This window comes from Pleurodeles waltl, chromosome 12 (assembly GCF_031143425.1).
Source record: "Pleurodeles waltl isolate 20211129_DDA chromosome 12, aPleWal1.hap1.20221129, whole genome shotgun sequence".
NCBI lineage: Eukaryota > Metazoa > Chordata > Amphibia > Caudata > Salamandridae > Pleurodeles > Pleurodeles waltl.
The window spans coordinates 597,075,453-597,095,135 of record NC_090451.1 but is presented as its reverse complement, the minus strand read 5'-3'; the positions used below and the strand labels follow the sequence as shown (position 1 = coordinate 597,095,135).

The 19,683-nt window shown below is 45.2% G+C and overlaps 1 protein-coding gene and 1 long non-coding RNA gene across 2 annotated transcripts in view; one reads left to right on the top strand and one right to left on the bottom strand.

Moving 5' to 3' along the window:
- CFAP126 (cilia and flagella associated protein 126) overlaps positions 1-4,675 on the bottom strand; it is a 90,544-nt gene extending 85,869 nt beyond the window's left edge. The window contains exon 1 of the mRNA XM_069217798.1: positions 4,499-4,675. Within this exon, the coding sequence (XP_069073899.1) occupies positions 4,499-4,621 (123 nt within the window). The 5' untranslated portion in view covers positions 4,622-4,675. The remainder of the gene's footprint in view (positions 1-4,498) is intronic.
- The window catches only part of LOC138268290 (uncharacterized), a 77,340-nt gene that overhangs the window by 43,897 nt on the left and 13,760 nt on the right, over positions 1-19,683 (top strand). The window contains exon 2 of the long non-coding RNA XR_011199971.1: positions 4,088-4,157. This is a non-coding gene — a long non-coding RNA (uncharacterized lncRNA). The remainder of the gene's footprint in view (positions 1-4,087; positions 4,158-19,683) is intronic.

Below are 19,683 nucleotides of genomic sequence, written 5' to 3'. Positions count from 1 at the left end.
AATTCAAATGAAAAACTCTGGACTGGAGCAACATATAGCTAGAACTCCTGGTTTTATGTTATTTATTTTTTAAGATTTCCGTCTGTATTTATCTATGTTTATTTTTTGGTAATTTTATCTGTATTTATCCACATTTTATTTTGTCACAAGCAAAAAAAAGACGCTGCAGTTAGTGTTTTTTCACATTTATTTAAATAGACAATGTGCACATGGTTGTTATCAGTTTAGATAGAATTACGTAGATGGGTAAATGGGTTACTGCTTTTAACAAAGAGACCTTTTGGTACTTGCCCTTCATAAATTGGAATCCTTGTGATTTAGCGCAGTGAGCTATGAATGACATGTGGCTCCTACACCTTGTAACCCTCACTGTCTTATGTAACACATTCTACACATTGACTTACACACATACAATTTATTGTCAATGTATAATGTGTATGTGTGATGTGAAGCGCTCTGACACCCTGCATTGGGATGAGTAGCGCTATGGCGGTATAAAAGAAATACAACAAAATAGTGGTATTTAAATAGTTTTTTGGTGTAAATACTGGGACAGACCAACCTATCTAACATTCCTACAGAGCATGCATATCTCTTGGATCCAGGGACTGAATAAAGTCAAAAGCATGCCTCCCTTAAGCACCTGCAAAGTGAAAATCTGTGTGCATTCGTTTTCCCTTCACTTTAGGTGTGCGTCTCCCCCCAAAGCCCCCCTAAATCCCCAGTCAGGATACTCCATCAAAAGGAATCCTGATGGCCCCTTAACATCGGTTTTTGTTATGGGCCCAGTTGAAATCCGATAAGCTCCCTCCCTGCCTGCACCGGAGAGGCTTGTCTAAGTAAAAACCCTGCGGAGTGAGGTCAATGCCGCACAATTTATTTCATTTGAGGGGGGTCAGTGCTTCATCACAGGCAATAGCAAAGTACATGGTGCATAACTTAAAAGTGACGTTCTTGTAGCTAGAAAACATCTCTCTGTTTAAACATATTTACTGCCGTTTTTTAGTTTCTATTTATAAATGCAGACAAAGGAAAGCATTTTTTGTTTCTGTATTTATATGCAAAAATACATGTTCATAGAAATCTGGGAGCCTTACACATAACCCATGAACGTGGGAAACTTGGCAGCTATGAACAAACTAATCCATTGCCCTAGGTAGTGCTGAAGCCCATGTTAACCCGTGGTGTGTGGCTATCCCCTAAAAGCAGTATGGTGAAACAGAAGGGCAGCATTTTTGCTTTTGAGATTCAGTTCAAATACATTTCCGGGCAAAGAATATTGATTTCTGCAGCACAGGGATCAAGGTTTGGAGCACACATTTATGTGGAGACTCAACAGGTGAGGTGGGTAAGAGGGAGGCAGGCCCATAACCTGGGAGAAGGCTGAGGACATTAAAAAAGGCTCTGGGAAGGAGTGGTGCTGAAACAATTTTCAGAGTGGGGTGCTGACCTCAATATTACGTCACTGAAGTCATAGTGATTGTGAACAATCCAAGAGTCACAGAACAAATATAGCAAATGAGGCACGCCCATTCAGCAGGAGCGTCGTAAATGAATGGTATGTAGCCGGAAGTGAATTTGGGTGGGCACTGTTGCAAATATATTACTAAAGCATGATATGGTAGTGCACTGCAATTTACAGTGAGCATATTTTACTTTGAAATGGCCACAAAATGTGCAATGACGTACAATTTTGCTGATAAAAATACATAACGCTCAAATGATAATGTCTAGAAATCGTCTTTCAGCCAATCTTCACCATTTGCTAATCACTAAGTAAAGTCTCTTGATTTGTCTTGATTTCATTAAAATCTTTGTGTCCATCACACTTCAGAATTGAAAAAAACCTGCTTCAGTTGTGCTTTTGGAACTGCTGATATATTTTAAAATATGTGTACACCTATTTTATAGGTATTTAAAGGTTGTGTTTTAGAAAACCCTGATATCCTACATCCTTACCTTCTACACTTTGTACCTCAGAACGATTGTCAGATAGTTCACTTAACAAAATCCTCTCAGGTTACAGTCAGAGAAAGAAAATAACACACCAATTTCTATACTAAAGAAATCAGTAGAAATGTATCAGAAGACATAGAATGATATTTGACCTCTGCCTTTGAACACACAGCAAATGTAGCAAGATTAAAATAAATTATAAAAGCAAATTTATTGCTCATTCACCTTCTGAACTCCAAGATGGTTATTTTGATTTTGGGGGTGGTGCAGCACACCTGGCAACCATACATCCAACACCTATGCCTAGAGGAGGGGGGAGGTGGAACACAGAGACAGAAACAATAATCTCATACTACGAAATTAGAGCCATCCTGTCAAAAATAATGGCCTGATTAGGTCTGCTTTGGACTAAGCATGCTTTGGGCTGCCAGATGAATGGGCCACCTGCAAAGGAAACTGGAGCTGCCTCCTAGGACAGACTCAGCACTTGCTTCCCAGGCTAGGCAAAGGGAACTATTCTAATTTGTGATTATATTAGTATCAATAAACCTGAGGCCAATTTACTCCACAAACTGTTCAGCAATGTCTTTGCTGTCGTGAAAGGAGGTGGTTCATGACCAAAGAGGCTTATCTGCATGGGTTATAGCAATGGAGGCCTATTCGCCCACTCAGGCCCTAGTTCATGTCCTGAGCAACACCTGGTAGCAACCATCAGATCAGGCACACAGTGGTCTATCAGTCTCAGCTGTCTGAGGCCAGACAGACAAGCCTTTTCATTTCAAACTATACAAAAGCAATTCAGCTTCCCTGTCAGCACTCAGGCTTTTTAAAAGAATGTAATTAATCTGCAGGTGGTAGTGCTGTAAAGAAAGCATAGCCTACCAACTGTATCGGTAGGGTTGGCAAGTACGTTACAGCACAACAAAAACTGATGAACTGTAGGGGACAGTTGAGTGCACATCTAATGCAATCAAACCTGTGCAGAGTAAATTATTGTTTTGAAAGATCAGTCATGACTTACAACCATACTTGCATACCTGCAGAAATGATGTACAATTTTCCTATTCATTAATTCAAGCGTCTGTCTGATTTCTAGGGTGTGCGTTAAGGTACAAAGTTGTCAGAAAAAAAATGTTTTTTTTAAATCTCTCGGGATTTGTGATGCACAGAGCTTCCCAATGTTAAAAAACAAGTGAAAAAGGCATAGCTAGAATGACCTTTTGAGGCAGGGGAAACAATTTACACTGCTACCTCTGTTGCCTCTCTGACCACTCGCACCCTTCCCGAGCAACTTCACAGAGCCTAAATCCCAACCCCAGAAGGTTTCTCAGCCTTGCACTCCTGACCTAGCTCATGCTCTTTTTAGATACATATCCTGAATGACTACTGACGTCTTCTCCGGCAGAGGTGGACAAGACTGGAAAATAGAAGGGAGAGCTGAGCCAGAGGTCCACGAGCCAGCTCAGTCATCAAAAGATTTGTCATTTAAATGACACAGCATATGACACGTAAACTTTGATAAAGAAAAAAACAGTTATTTATTCAATACAGGACTGCAGTGACGACACTTCAATAAATAAGTTCCAAATGAAAGTTAGCTTTATTACCAACCCCCCAAAAGACAGCTCCACAGATAGAAACACAGGACGGCCTGTGGCAGAATTGCCATTTTAATCAGCGGGACTCTCCCTTCGATAGTTAGAGGAAGTGACCCCCACTGAGCTAGCAACGTCTGAGTTTTAAGGAGCAGGGGTCGAAGTTAAGATCGTAAAGATCTTCTACATGTATTTTAGGTGAAAATCTAATCCCCAAATATCTCTTCGGCCACAAATTCATGCAGGGCACCAATTCAGGAAGTACTCTATTGGAAGTACAGCCATAGAGTATAATTTCAGTTTTCCCCCATTCACCTTATACCCTTGTAGGGGTTCCTTCTCCCTGGTAATGGAAGACGACTACACTCGATGGACTATATGACAGATTTATTCTTTATAAATTGTCAGGACAGTCAAATGTGCTCGGTTTATGTGTGTTTTTCTCGTTTCTTCCCTTTTGTGTCTTTTCTTCTGGTTTTCCTCTTTCTGATGGTCGAATAATGTTCTTCTTGTTTTCACTTTATTTCTTTTTTTAGGGTTGTCTGTCGATGAAGAACCTCGATGTTATGGGACCGAAGGGAAAAACAGGAGAATCCGAAAAGAACGGTAAGTGGACTTTCCTTTTCTCTCTATGTGTCTTAAAGGGGTAGGGAGTGCAGGGATAAATCACCAAGCGAGTGAAAACAGAGCCCGGTGCAAAAACTAATAAAAATGCAAGTGGCATTTAAAAATAATTGAACGTTCTGGTGCAAAGTTAGATCGAGACACTAGTAAATAGATTTGGTCTACACAGTTGATTTGTATTCACCAGAACGTTGGACTGTCTTTTGTGGAGCCCCAGTGTCTGCAAAGAAAAAAACAAACCTTCTACCCCTTCTGGAGATTGTTTCCTCTAAACAACCCCTCTACCAACAATATCCCAAGGGATTTGTAAAGCAAGCACGTACCTGCGTAAGCCACATCCCTCCAGGGACGTGGCTGGCTCTGGTGTTCGTCCGGTCCCTCTGCGGTGGTGCTTCCCGAGGTATCGCCGTAGACAGCGATGTCTCTATTCTGTTCCTGTCCGGCATTCATTCTCTTTCTCGTCGTCAGCTTTCTTTTCCTCCACTTCCTGGAACGGGCCATCTTCCTCACGTTCAGGTCTTTTAACCCGGATGCACCGTTCTACGTGTCCCAGGGGTGTCGTAGCAAATCAGGGTAGCGCCGAACCTGTTACAACTACCTATTTGTTCAAATCGAGCAAATACTTCAAAAACCTTCTCCTTGGAGCTTTGGTTATCATTAAAAAACAAAATAATATCATCTGCATACAATTTAATCTTCCCCATCTGCTTGGGTGAAGAATGGATCAGATCGTTTTGTCTATTTGCGATGGCTAAAGGTTCGATAAATAAAGCAAACAGGATGGGTGAGAGGGGGCATCCCTAGCCGGTGCCCCGCTGAACTTGTAGGTTACCTACATTTGCAGAGTTAATTATAATGTTAGCTTCGGTGTTTTGATACATCCTTTGTACCGGCACTGAGATCTGGGGCGAAACCCCAAATCTAGATAATATCTCAAACAGTGAATCCTATACCACTAAATCAAAAGCTTTTTCTGCATCCAGTAAGAGAATAACGGCAGGGACTTTATTTATAGCAAAGTAGTCTAGTGCCTCAGCCAAAAAATATGTGTTGGTTGAAAGTTGCCATCCAGCAATAAACCCATTTTGGTCTTGATGAACCAAAGTGGTGACAACCGTGTTAAGACGATTAGCTAGAAGCTTCATAATAATTTTGTAAAAGGTATTTAATAGTGTGATTGGGCGGTTGAGTTATGATTGGGCGATATGAGTTTGGATCTTTTTTATCTTTAACTCTTTAACATATTATTGATTGAAAGCAAAAAAATCGTCTGCCAGCACATCATTACAGTTTTTTTTAAATTCTGCTGGGAGGGCATCAGGGCCGCAGGCCCTCCCTTTCGAGAAGTTTTTGACCACCTCCAGAAGTTCCAGCTTGGTAAATTGTCAGGAAAGGGCAACTCCATCTTCACTTGACAAGGCGGGAACTTCTAATTACCCTAAAAGGTCACTAATGGCCTCTGAGTCAATACATTGATTTTGGCTATAAATTAATCTATAGTGTTCTAGCATCACTTCTCCCACTGTGCTAAAATCAGTATATCTCTTCCCCGTAATTGGGCATTGTAGCCGGGTGAATAACTCCCCGACTACATTACAAGCCAAGACCGGTGCAGAACCGCGCTCCGATGCTCTTGGCGAGAACGCGTCTGTTGACACCAGGAATCCAGACGTCCGGCTTCCCGTGAAAATACCTGCTGAAGGACGGGCGGAGAAACCAGAAGAGAAAAACACTGCCGGCGACAGGAACCCGGATATCCGGGTTCCCGAAAGGTTCAAAAGAAAAGAAGGACTACGCGTGCGGGACAAGGAAGGAGAGGAGGACGCTGAGGAGCGAGACGCAGAGAAGGCAGAGCATGTAGACAATGGAGGAAACAAGGAGGAAGACGACCCAGACCTTGGGGAGAGGCGGCCGTTTGACAGTCGGGGAGACACCACAAGGGGACTGGACAGTCCCACTAAACCTGATCTCCGCCACGTCCCTGGAGGGACGTGGCTACAGCAGGTACGGTCCTGCCTAAGGGGAAAATTACGTTATATGGTGGGAAGGGAAGATTGTGGAGGAGAGGGATAGGGGGAGAGGGGAGGAGGAGGGGAAGGCTGGGAGTTTTGACAATGAACTCCACAGAGCACATGACAGGGTAGTTTTTGGCCCTTAAAGTAGATTAAACACACAGAGGTGTAAACAAGGGATTCTCGTGACCCTGTACCTTCAGATCTACTTTCTTTATTTCCTTCTCTTGGGAAAGCTCGCATATCCCCATTCAACCTGAGCTCTCTCTCTCGCTCTCTCTCTCTCTTTCTCTCTCCACCCTTCCCACACACTAAAGAATACCAATTGCAACACAAAGCCACTACTTACCGGTCTTTTGGTTCCTCTTTCTTTTTCGGTCTTCCTGCCAACACCATCGCCGAGAAACCGTTGTCAGTCACCAGGGACCCTGAGGAAGAAGAACACAGAGGAGATCAACAGCCCGAAAGACTTTAGATATTGTTTATGATAAACTATAATTATCTCACAATAAACGCACCTATATACATCCACCAATCGAGTATTGTATTACTCCCTATCGCTATACCCACGGCCACAGTGGTGTCAGAAGTGGGATAATTTGAAATAGCGATAGAGGACAGATCACGGAGGGAAAATGGAAGTAAAACCCATGTTAGAAGACATGATACAGCAATTGGCCGAAGGCCAACGCCACCTTCAAATGGTGTGGGAGACCCAACAAAGAGAAGCCAAGGAAGATAGAGAGGCCCTCCTGAACGCATTAAAAAGCCAAGCCACCATCCTGGCGAACAATCAGTTGGTACGCAAAACGGCCCTTCAAAAGCTGACAGACACCATTGTGGCTAGTAAGGTTCACCCTAACGTACCTAGCTCGATCCTCCAAAAGTATCAAAAGGGGGAGGACCCCGATGCATTCTTTACAAACTTTGAAAGAGTGGCTTCCTCCGCCCAATGGCCTGAAGAACGATGGGGTCAATATGTGGCCCCCTTACTTACAGGTATCCTACAAACGGCCTATCAGGCAGCCAATTCGGACGGGACAACTCAATATAAAGACATCAAAAAGAGTATCCTGGAGAGGGTAGGACACGACGCGGAGTATTACCGCCTACGATTTCGGAAAATAAAATGGGGCCCTACCGAAGACCCATCGACATTATACTATAAAGTAAAAGACCTGGGACTCAAATGGTTAGGCCCCATAGGAACAGAAAGGGAAGATGTGATAAAAGCGGTAATCCTGGAACAGTACTTGGAATCTCTTCCTCCGCTCACCCGTAGTTGGATCCGGCAGCACCCTAATGTCGATACGACTATGGCTGTGGATCTTGCCTGTGCCTATCACAGATCGACTGAGTTTATAAGTGGAACCTCTAAATTGTCAAGTCCTTTAACCCAACCTCAGTCGGTACCTGCTAGGTCCGTTCCCCGGAAAACTGGGGAGGACATTACTTTACCCAGAGCGAATGAAAAACCTCCTATGCAGCAACCTCAATGCTACAGTTGTGGTGAATGGGGACATAGAGCGTGGCTATGCCCTCATAAAGAGGATAAAACCGAAACTATGGAAATAGGGATTACTAGGTGAAGAGTCCTATGTACAGGGAGAGGGAGCCCCAGATATATGCAGGAGATAAGAGTCAATGGAAAATACATTAATGCCCTGATAGATTCAGGCTGTAGTCAGTCCGTTCTCAGAACTGATGTGATAGACATTCCGGGAAACCAGTCATCACAACGGATTTCCATATGCTGTATCCATGGGGACAAAAGAGAATATCCCCTGGCCTCCGTTCATGTAGTGTGGGACAGGAGACAGGATGTGGTACCAATGGGAGTAATGGACCGCCTGGTCGAAGAATGTATCTTAGGGACCGACTGTCGCGCCGCACCACGCGGTGCGAGACGAGTGTTCGGCGCGAGCCGAGTGTTCGGCACAAGCCGGGCGTTCGGCTCGGGCCGCGCATGGCGTTTTAAAAACGCGGCGCGCCCCTAGCCTTTCCTGCACTTTACGGGGCCCCAGAATTTGCATGGGGCCTCGCTCTGCTTTCTCCCTCCGCATTTTTGGGGTCTCCTGACCCCTCTTACCTGTCCTTGCTCCTTCTTTTTCTTCTTTCTTCTTTCTTGGGTCTTTTTGTTGCACCTTCCTTTATGTCTTTTCCCCCTTCCCAGGTTACCTTTTTCTTCCCAGCATTCCTCATTCCCTATTCTCTATGGTTTCTACTCTATTCTGTTCTATGTACTTTTCCCTATCTAAGAGGGTGTCCTTTTTCTTCCTGTGGGTCACTTCCTGTTTTTTGGTATTTAAGGGATGTGTTTTCTTCTTTTCTTTGCGCTGCAACATTTTCTGTTCAGATGGTGTCTTCGATCCTGATTTCCTTGCCTTTTGGTTCTGGAATTCGCCAATTCTGTGTTATTTGAATTCAGTTCTTTTTGATTCCTGTTCTTTTGTTCTTGTTTTCAGGAATCATTCTGTTTGGAGGATTTTTCCCCTTTTTTGTAAGAGGTTTTTTCCCTCTGGCGCTATTTTCTGAAGGTCACGGTCTGTTCTTGGCGCTTCCGTTGCCTACAGCACCGTGGCTACCAGAAAGAGTCGCCCCTTTTTGGGCCAAAGCCGAACACTCAAGACCCACGCCACGAGATCTGCAGATTTCAGGCGCAAGCAGCACGTGAGTCGTGACAGATTGCAGCGCCAAAACATCCCGACGTCTTCAAACACCATGGATGGCACAGTGGTGGCTGCTGCAGATCCGGATCAATCTCTCCTGACAACGATTCAGCAACAAGCTCAAGAATTACAACAACTACGCAATGAGAATGCTGCGTTACGACAGGCTTTGGCTTTCCGCAGTGGTGATGTTCCGACTATTTCCGCTTCTACCCATCGTTTCTCCGGTGAACCAACCAAACTGCGTGTACTTCGCCTTCCGACCCACCCAATTCTCCCATGACAGAACAAAGGTGGGTTATCTTATCAGTGCCTTATCCGGTCCTGTCTTGGCCTGGGCAACCCCGATGGTATCATCCAACGATCCGGTATTGTCGGACTATTCCGCCTTCGTGAATCGCTTCAAACAAATGTTTAGTCGTCCAGGATTGGAGGCCTCTGCGGAAGAAGCCTTATGCGACATCCAACAAAGCTCACAAGATGTCCTTCAATATATAACACATTTTCATCAGCTAGCGGCAGAGACCACCTGGGTGGAACGTACTCTGGTGACTTTGTTTCGTAGAGGACTCAAAGAAGAAATAAAGGATGAATTAGTACATTCCACCAGAGTGGAAGATCTTTGTGGCCTGATGGATCAAGCACTTTCCATCGAGTACCGTCTTCAGGAACGGAGATCGGAGAAGAGAAGGAGTAGACGGTCTTTCCAGCCAAGCACTTCACGAGTTTATCCGCATCGTTCTGAGGAACCTCGCCCTCCTGCTAGAGACATCGAAGGAAAACCCATGCAGGTGGATACTACTCGAGGCCCGCTCTCCGCTAGCGAGCGGGAAGACAGGCGAAAGAAAGGGTTGTGCCTGTACTGTGGTTCTGCTGGTCACATGCTTCGTACCTGTACTGTACGTCCGTCAAGGCCATCGGGAAACGCCACTTCCCGTCCTCTGTAAGAAGGGAGGGGACGGGATCATCGGCTATACCTTCCATCAGTTCTTTTAATGACAATACAACATCCTTGTTCATATTACCAGTCATGTTACAATTTCCTGACGGCCGTCAAGAAAAGACTATGGCATTACTAGATTGTGGAGCTAGTGGTATTTACATGGATAAGACGTGGGCCACTACTCAATAAGTTCCTACACAACCCAAAGAAATTCCCGAACAAGTGCACACAGTGGACGGATCCTTGATATCCCTGGTCCAGTTGATACAACTACCCTGATGTTGAGTTTACAGATCGGTAACCATCAAGAACACATCTCCTTTGATCTCATAACATCCCCCAACCATACCATCATTCTTGGAATTCCGTGGTTCATCAGACATAATCCGTATGTGAATTGGGCAACCCGGACGGTTTCCTTGTCTTCACAGTTTTGTCATGAGCACTGTTTCGCTTCCGACAAGTATTGGTCACCTAAAAGATCAATAATTACTGAAGGTACTACCGGTTATTCCATTAATACAGTCCAAGGAGTCCCTGAACACTATTTGGAGTTTCAAGATGTGTTCCAAAAACCATTCAGACCTGTGTTACCTCCACATCGAGACTACGATTGTGCTATTCCCTTGGAACCTGGCACTATCGTTCCTTTTGGGAGGATGTATTCCCTCACGGAACCTGAAAAGGAAGTTCTAAAAGAATATCTGGAAGAAAATGTACAGAGTGGTCTTATTGTTCCATCGTCTTCTCCGGCCGGGGCTCCTCTCTTTTTTGTACCCAAGAAGACAAAGGATCTTCGTCCTTGCCTGGATTTTCGAGGCCTGAATAAGATAACTATTAAAGATTGTTATCCTTTGCCTCTCATCAGGGATATTCTAGAAGCAGTCAGAGGGGCTCAACGGTTTACCAAACTAGATCTACGGGGAGCCTACCACCTTTTACGCATTAAAGAAGGAGACGAGTGGAAAACAGCTTTTAGGACCCCCTTTGGTCACTTTGAATAAAAAGTAATGCCTTTTGGTCTCACAAATGCCCCCGCAATCTTCCAGAGATTTATGGACTCAGTGTTTTCTGACCTTCTGAACCAGACAGTTGTAATTTACTTAGATGATATTCTTATTTATTCTAGAAATCCCAAACTCCATTCTTCCCATGTGAAACAAGTCCTTCAAAGACTCCGGGCACATCAACTATTTTGCAAACCAGAAAAGTGTGAGTTCGATAAAACGGAAGTCAAATATCTGGGTTATCATTTAAGTCCCACCGGCATAGCTATGGATCAAGAAAAAGTACAAGCTATTCTAGATTGGCCTTCTCCATCTTCTATTAAAGAAACACAATGTTTTCTAGGATTAGCAAACTTTTATCGGCAATTCATCTTAGACTTTGCGAAACAGACTAGCCACATAACTCACACTTTAAAGAAGGAAAATTTAACAAAAGGGTTTGTCTGGACTAAGGCGGCTGAAACAGCCTTTCAAGATTTAAAGAAGGCGTTCACTCAAGCTCCCATCTTAAGACATCCAGATGCCAACAAACAATTTATTGTAGTTACCGATGCTTCCGAAAGAGCCATTGGAGCTGTCTTACTTCAACAACAAGAGGATGATGGTCTAGGACATCCTGTTTTCTATTTGTCTCATATACTCTCTACAGCAGAACAACATTACTCAGTACTGGAAAGGGAATTATTGGCTCTGAAAACAGCCTGCCTAGAATGGAAACAGTTTCTGATGGGTTCCAAGGAGCCTTTTGAGGTGAGAACAGACCACCGTAATTTACAATGTTTACGAAATTTCGTATGCCAGAATAGTCGCCAAGCTCGTTGGGCCTTTTTCTTCAGTCAGTATGATTTTTACATTACTTATATTCCTTGATCCCAAAACATTCTGGCTGATGCTCTGTCTCGCCGTTATCCAGATTGTACTCCTTCCCCATCGCAGCATCTACTGGAACCTAGTAAGATCATTGGAGTAGCTCAGTCTTTTCTGGAGGAGGTACAACTGGAATACTCCAGCCTATCTGATCACGAAGTAGAGAAACTAAGACCTTTATTACGTAAGAGACAAGGATATTATTATTATCAAGACCTGTTATTCCTCCCTACTAACAGAGTTAGAGAAAAAGCATTACAAATGTGCCATGATTCACCGGTTGCTGGTCATAGAGGCATCAAGGCCACACAAGAACTTCTTTCGCAATTTTTCTGGTGGCCTACCTGGAAACTGGATATTGAAAGATACGTTCAGGCTTGTCCCACATGTGCTCAAGTCAAGATTCCCCGTACCAGACCTGCAGGATTGCTCCAGCCTTTGCCTGTTCCGCCAGCTCCATGGCACACCATCTCTACTGATTTCATGTGTTCGCTTCCACCTTCAGCAGGAAACCGGGTTATCATGGTCACTGTGGATTCCTTTACTAAAATGGCTCACTTCACTGCCCTGAAAAAGCTACCTACATCCCAAGAACTAAGCCAGATATTTATCGATCATATCTTCCGTCTCCATGGACTTCCACATACCATTGTATCTGATAGAGGACCTCAGTACATTTCCCGGTTTTGGAGATTTTTTTGTAAAACACTTAATATCAATAGAGCCCTGTCATCGGGCTTCCATCCTCAAACCAATGGACAGACCGAGCGTCTGAACCAAGGATTATAGCAATACCTTCGCTGTTTTTGCAATTCTACCCAAAGCAACTGGAACACTTATCTCCCTATTGCTGAATTTTCCTACAATAATACTGTCCATAGTGCCTCCAAGGTCACTCCTTTTTTCTGTTCTTATGGCTTTCATCCTACCTCTTTCCCTACTTCTCCTCGGTCTACCTCTCCTCTGCCCGCTATCACTTATTTCTCCAAACGACTTTTACAAATCCATAGACTAATTCGATCCAATCTATTACACACCAAGAGATATATGAAGAACGTAGCAGACAAGAAACTTAGGACCACTCCAGACTACCATCTGCAAGATAAAGTCTGGCTTTCTTCCAAATTCTTACCCTCACGTCTTTCTCAGAACAAGTTCACACCTCGCTACTACGGGCCTTTCTGTATTCTTCAGTTGATTAATCCTGTCACTGTCCGCCGTCACTTCCCTCATACATGGAAGATTCATCCAGTCTTTCATGTTTCCCAGCTCAAACCTTATGTGCCTGACCCTTACTCTCGTCAGTTTCCTTGTCCTCCTCCTGTATTAGTGGATGATGTTCCTGAATATGAGGTTCAGGAAATTTGTGACTCTCGTCTTTCTCACAAACGTCTTCAGTATCCGATTCATTGGAAGGGTTATCCTCTCAGTGAATGTTCTTGGGAAGATGCATCTTCTGTTCACGCACCTCTTCTGATTAAGCGCTTTCACCGTTTATTTCCTCTCAAACCTGGGCCTTCGGGAGGGGAACCTACTGTCGCGCCGCACCACGCGGCGCGAGCCGAGTGTTCGGCACAAGCCGGGCGTTCGGCTCGGGCCGCGCATCGCATTTTAAAAACGCAGCGCGCCCCTAGCCTTTCCTGCACTTTACGGGGCCCCAGAATTTGCATGGGGCCTCGCTCTGCTTTCTCCCTCCGCATTTTTGGGGTCTCCTGACCCCTCTTACCTGTCCTTGCTCCTTCTTTTTCTTCTTTCTTCTTTCTTGGGTCTTTTTGTTGCACCTTCCTTTATGTCTTTTCCCCCTTCCCAGGTTACCTTTTTCTTCCCAGCATTCCTCATTCCCTATTCTCTATGGTTTCTACTTTATTCTGTTCTATGTACTTTTCCCTATCTAAGATGGTGTCCTTTTTCTTCCTGTGGGTCACTTCCTGTTTTTTGGTATTTAAGGGATGTGTTTTCTTCTTTTCTTTGCGCTGCAACACTTTCTGTTCAGATGGTGTCTTCTCTCCTGATTTCCTTGCCTTTTGGTTCTGGAATTCGCCAATTCTGTGTTATTTGAATTCAGTTCTATTTGATTCCTGTTCTTTTGTTCTTGTTTTCAGGAATCATTCTGTTTGGAGGTTTTTTCCCCTTTTTTGTAAGGGTTTTTTTTCCCTCTGGCGCTATTTTCTGAAGGTCACGGTCTGTTCTTGGCGCTTCCGTTGCCTACAGCACTGTGGCTACCAGAAAGAGTCGCCCCTTTTTGGGCCAAAGCCGAACACTCAAGACCCACGCCACGAGATCTGCAGATTCTAGGCGCAAGCAGCACGTGAGTCGTGACACCGACTATATACCCTTCCCTGAAGTGTTATGCAGTGTAAAGGCCAGAATCCAACCAGACTCTTAGTGGGCTGAGGCTCCCCTTTACGAGAGCCCAATAGAAAGAGCACCTATCTGTTATAGACCTACTAAACGGGAGAAGAGGCGTGGGAAACAGCTCTATTGGACACAAGAGAAGAAAGAGAATCCAGAGAAGGTCTTGGGTACTATCCCAACCCCATTACCCTCTTTCCGGAGCAGTCAACGGGAGGATCCTTCTCTCCAAAATGCATGGAAAGCAGCTAAGACAGAAAGTACAGGCGAGGTGGGTCCCTATTTTCTTATTTACAAAAACCTTCTATACCGAGTCATCAGACATGATAATAGTGAGAAAAGACAACTAGTGGTACCTGAACCCTACCGTACAAAGGTGCTATACCTTGCTCACAATCAACCGGGAGGGGAACACTATGGGAGAGAAAAAACGGAAGAATACTTATTACGCTGATTTTATTGGCCGGGAGTACATGCACATATCCAACGGTACTGTACCCAATGTCCCAAATGTCAACTAGTAGACCTAGGACCCCAGAGAAAAGCACCATTACAACCCTTACTAATAATAGACATCCCCTTTTCTAGAGTTGGAATGGACTTGGTAGGCCCTCTCCTCCCCTCCACAAAAGGACACACATACATTTTAGTTCTAGTTGACTACGCTACCAGATATCCAGAAGCCATACCTCTCTCTAGTATGACAACTAGAAATGTAGCCCAAGCCATGATTTGCCTCTTTGCCAGGGTTGGATTTCCCAATGAAATCTTAACGGATCAAGGTACACCGTTCATGTCGTCCTTGATGGCACACATACATCTGTAAGGCTTTAGGAGTCAAACAACTCAAGACCTCGGTATATCATCCCCAAACTGATGGTCTAGTTGAAAGATATAATCATGCAATAAAATCATTATTAAAGAAAAACGTATCAGAATCAGGACGAGACTGGGACCGAAAACTCCCACTGGTTCTCTACGCCATCAGGTCCTATGAACAAGCCTCTACAGGACATAGGGGGTCATTCCAATGTTGGCGGGCGGCGGAGGCCGCCCGCCAGAATTCCCCCCTCCGAAATACCGCGCCGCGGTCAAAAGACCGCGGCGGGTATTACAAGTTTTCCCCTGGGCTGGCGGGCGGTTGCTGAAAAACCGCCCGCCAGCCCAGGGGAAAACGACCTTCCCACGAGGATGCCGGCTCGTAATCGAGCCGGCGGAGTGGGAAGGTGCGACGGGTGCAGTGGCACCCGTCGCGTATTTCAGTGTCTGCAAGGCAGACACTGAAATACTTTGCGGGGCCCTCTTACGGGGGCCCCTGCCGTGCCCATGCCATTGGCATGGGCACGGCAGGGGCCCCCAGGGGCCCCGCGACCCCCCCCCTACCGCCATCCTGTTCATGGCGGCTTTCCCGCCATGAACAGGATGGCGGTAGGGGGGGTCGGAATCCTCATGGCTGCGGAGCGCGCTCCGCAGCCATGGAGGATTCACACGAGCAGCGGAAAGTCGGCGGGAGGCCGCTGACTTTCTGCTTCTGACCGCGGCTGAACCGCTGCGGTCAGAATGCTCGTTGGAGCACCGCCAGCCTGTTGGCGGTGCTCCCGTGGTCGGTGGCCCTGGCGGCCACTGGCCGCCAGGGTCAGAATGACCCTGATAGTCCTTTCAAAGTCGTCTTTGGGCGTCAGCCCCGCAGTTTGTTAGATATGGCGGCTGAGATATGGGAAGAAGAAGAAGAAAGCGAAAAAACCCTATTAGAATATGTACACAAACTTAAGTCCCAATTACAAACAGTATGGGACGATGTACGCAGTCATGTGGAGAAAGCCCAAAGCAAACAAAAAAAGTATTGCGATCAGGGTACGAAAACAAGGAGCCTACAACCCAACGATAAAGTTCTCATATTATGTCCCAGTTCCGACAATAAATTATTAGCTAAATGGCAGGGTCCCTATACAATATTGAAACCAGTCTCTCCTGTTACATACCTCATAGAATTATCAAAGAATCCAAAACGAGTACAAATCTATCACATCAACCTGCTAAAGAAGAGGGAGGAACCCACTATGTCAGTAACCCCTACAGCTACAGGCCCGAGAAATCCTTAGATATTGAATTATACCTCACAAACTCGGAGACATCCTTAGAACGGCCCCAAATTAGTCCCAATATCACAGAACACCAACAAAGACAGATAGATTACCTTTTAGCTCAAAATAATAGCTTCTTTTCAGGAAATCCCGGTAAAACCAACTTAATCCAGCATCATATTAGAACCCTGTAGCGTAAAATAGTACGACTACGACCCTACCGTATCACAGAGGCCCGCCGACATCTAATTGAACAAGAAGTAAAGACCATGTTACAAATGAAAGTGATAGAACCATCTGTCAGCCTTGGTGTTCGCCCGTAGTCTTAGTACCGAAACCGGATGGTTCTGTCCGTTTCTGTATTGACTTTCGCTGATTGAATGCCATATCACTTTTCGATACATACCCCATTCCCCGAGTTGACGATTTGCTCGAAAAGCTAGGCAAGGCCCGATGTATATCAACTCTTGATCTACCCAAGGGGTGATGGCAGATACCTCTAGCTCCAGCAGATCGGGAAAAGACTGCTTTCTCAACGCCCTCAGGGCTTTACCAATTCACGGTTCTTCCGTTTGGTCTGCATGGTGCTCCGGCTACCTTTCAAAGGTTAATGGATCACCTCCTAAGACCGCTCCATGACTGCGCAGCCGCCTATCTCGATGATATAGTGATCTTTAGCAAAACGTGGGAAGACCATCTTAAACATCTAAACTGCGTTTTCTATGTTCTACACTCAGCAGGTCTTACCACGAATCCCAAAAAATGTCATCTGGCCCAAGATCACATAGAATACCTCTGATATTTTATAGGGAAGGGACAGCTACGACCTCAAACAAATAAGGTAGAAGCTTTCCAACAGGTACCCATTCCAACAACAAAGAAAGAGCTTTGTTCCTTTTTGGGGTTAATAGGCTATTATCGACGATTCATACCCGAATATTCTACATTAGCGGCACCCCTTACAGACCTCTTACAAAAACACCAGCCATCCAAACTATCAACCTTGACCACAGAGCAACTGTCTAGCTTTCAACGACTTAAGCACTGCCTCATGACTGAACCAGTCTTAAAGTGTCCCAATTTTACTAAAACCTTTTACCTTCAAACAGATGCCTCAGACGTTGGACTAGGTGCAGTACTGTCTCAAACGGACGAGGACGGTCATAACCATCCCATTGTCTTTATTAGTAGAACATTTTTACCTTGCGAACAACATTATCCAATAATCGAGAGGGAGTGTCTCGCCATCAAATGGGCCATTGAGAACTTACAATACTACCTATTAGGACATCCCTTTATTCTGTATACAGATAATGCACCTCTCACTTGGTTGGCCTCCAACAAGAACACCAACGCATGCATACTCCGATGGTTTATGGAACTACAACCCTTTTCTTTCCAGGTTCGTCACAGTCCAGGTGATCTTCAGTGTGCTGCTGATTATTTGTCCCGTTTTCCTGAGCCTAGTCCTACGGTACTGTATCAGTCCCTTCCTTGGGAAGGGACGTGTAGCCGGATGAATAACTCCCCGACTATATTACAAGCCAAGACCGGAGCAGAACCGTGCTCCGATGCTCTTGGCGAGAACGCGTCTGTTGACACCGGGAATCCGGACGTCCGGATTCCCGTGAAAATACCTGCTAAAGGGCGAGTGGAGAAACCAGAAGAGAAAAACACTGCCGGCGCCGGGAACCCGGATATCCAGGTTCCCGAAAGGTTCAAAAGAAAAGAAGGACTACGTGTGTGGGACAAGGAAGGAGAGGAGGACGCCGAGGAGCGAGACGCAGAGAAGGCAGAGCGTGTAGACAACGGAGGAAACGAGGAGGAAGACAACCCAGACCTTGGGGAGAGGTGGCCGTTTGACAGTCGGGGAGACACCACAAGGGGACTGGACAGTCCCACTAAACCCGATCTCCGCCACGTCCCTGGAGGGACGTGCCTACAGCAAGTACGGTCCTGCCTAAGGGGAAAATTACGTTATATGGTGGGAAGGGAGGAGGGTGGAGGAGAGGGATAGGGGGAGAGGGGAGGAGGAGGGGAAGGCTGGGAGTTTTGACAGTGAACTCCACAGAGCACATGACATGGCCCTTAAAGTAGATTAAACACACAGAGGTGTAAACACAGGATTCTCGTGACCCTGTACCTTCATCTCTACTTTCTTTATTTCCTTCTCTTGGGAAAGCATGCATATCCCCATTCACCCGAGCTCTCTCTCTCTCTCTCTCTCTCTCTCTCTCTCTCTCTCTCTCTCTCTCTCTCTCTCTCTCCACCCTTCCCACACACTAAAGAATACCAATTGCAACAAAAAGCCACTACTTACCTGTCTTTTGGTTCCTCTTTCTTTTTCGGTCTTCCTGCCAACACCATCGCCAAGAAACCATCGTCAGTCACCAGGGACCCTGAGGAGAAGAACACAGAGGAGATCAACAGCCCGAAAGACTTTAGATATTGTTTATGATAAACTATAATTATCTCACAATAAAAGCACCTATATACATCCACCAATCGAGTATTGTCTTACTCCCTATCGCTAAACCCACGGCCACAGGCATCTTAAAGCATGAATCGTATTGCTAGCCACGTGGTCCCGTGCTTGCCAGGCTAAGAATCTACCCGTGAAATTACTCTCCTCATACACTTTCTACTTGTGGGCCTGGTACACTCTTTTAGCCCTGCCGGGATACTGGGCAGAAAGTGCCTGCTTGGCCTGATCGAGTAATTTTTTATTTTTTTATTGCTTTCCGTGGGGAACCTAAGATATTTATCATACTTCCCCTACACTTCTTATTCTAATACCCGACTCTGTTGTTTATCACGGCTCCTATTTGCTGCCTCATTTGCAATCACAATGCTTCTTATATAAGCTTTTAATGCGTCCCAGATTGTACTCGGAGCGACAGAATCCCAATTCCTATTTAAAAAATCCCTAACTTCATCTTTACAGATTTGAACCCATCCTTCCTCCTGCAGGTGCTGCTGGTTAAATATCCACCTTTTGGGCTGCTGCCTATTTCGATTTGGCTCTAGCAGTACATCCAGAATAAGAATAGCATGATCTGAGAGGATTGAGCGCAGTATGCGCAGTATCTTAAAATACAAAGTTTTAGTTATCAGGAAAAAATCAATACGGGCCGCGCTTTTAAATCGGTTGAAGAGACTTGTGTAGTCTCTTTTATTTGGTGTATTGAACATCCAGGGATCGCATAGCTCCCGTAATCTTAAATAGTCCATAAAGACCTTTGCCATTTTAGGTTTAGATTGAGAGGAGTCTTGTCCTTTTCTTTATCTTAAGTTTCCCCGTAGCATTTGGCGAGCCAACATAGGAGACTCTTTTTGCCCTCAACTGAGTGCTGCCACTGGAATATGGCCTACCCCCACTGCATAGATCTTCGCACATCTTTTATGAGGTAAGCAGACACCGTGTTCTCGGAAGTTCTGCCTATTCACGGATGGGTAGGCCTTGGTAATTGCTGTCTTTTAAGGTGAGGCCAATGTGGACATTGTTCCATGTTTTATGTATATTGTATGACTTGTCTCTCTGGCAATTGTAAACAGAGATGTAATGTAAATATAA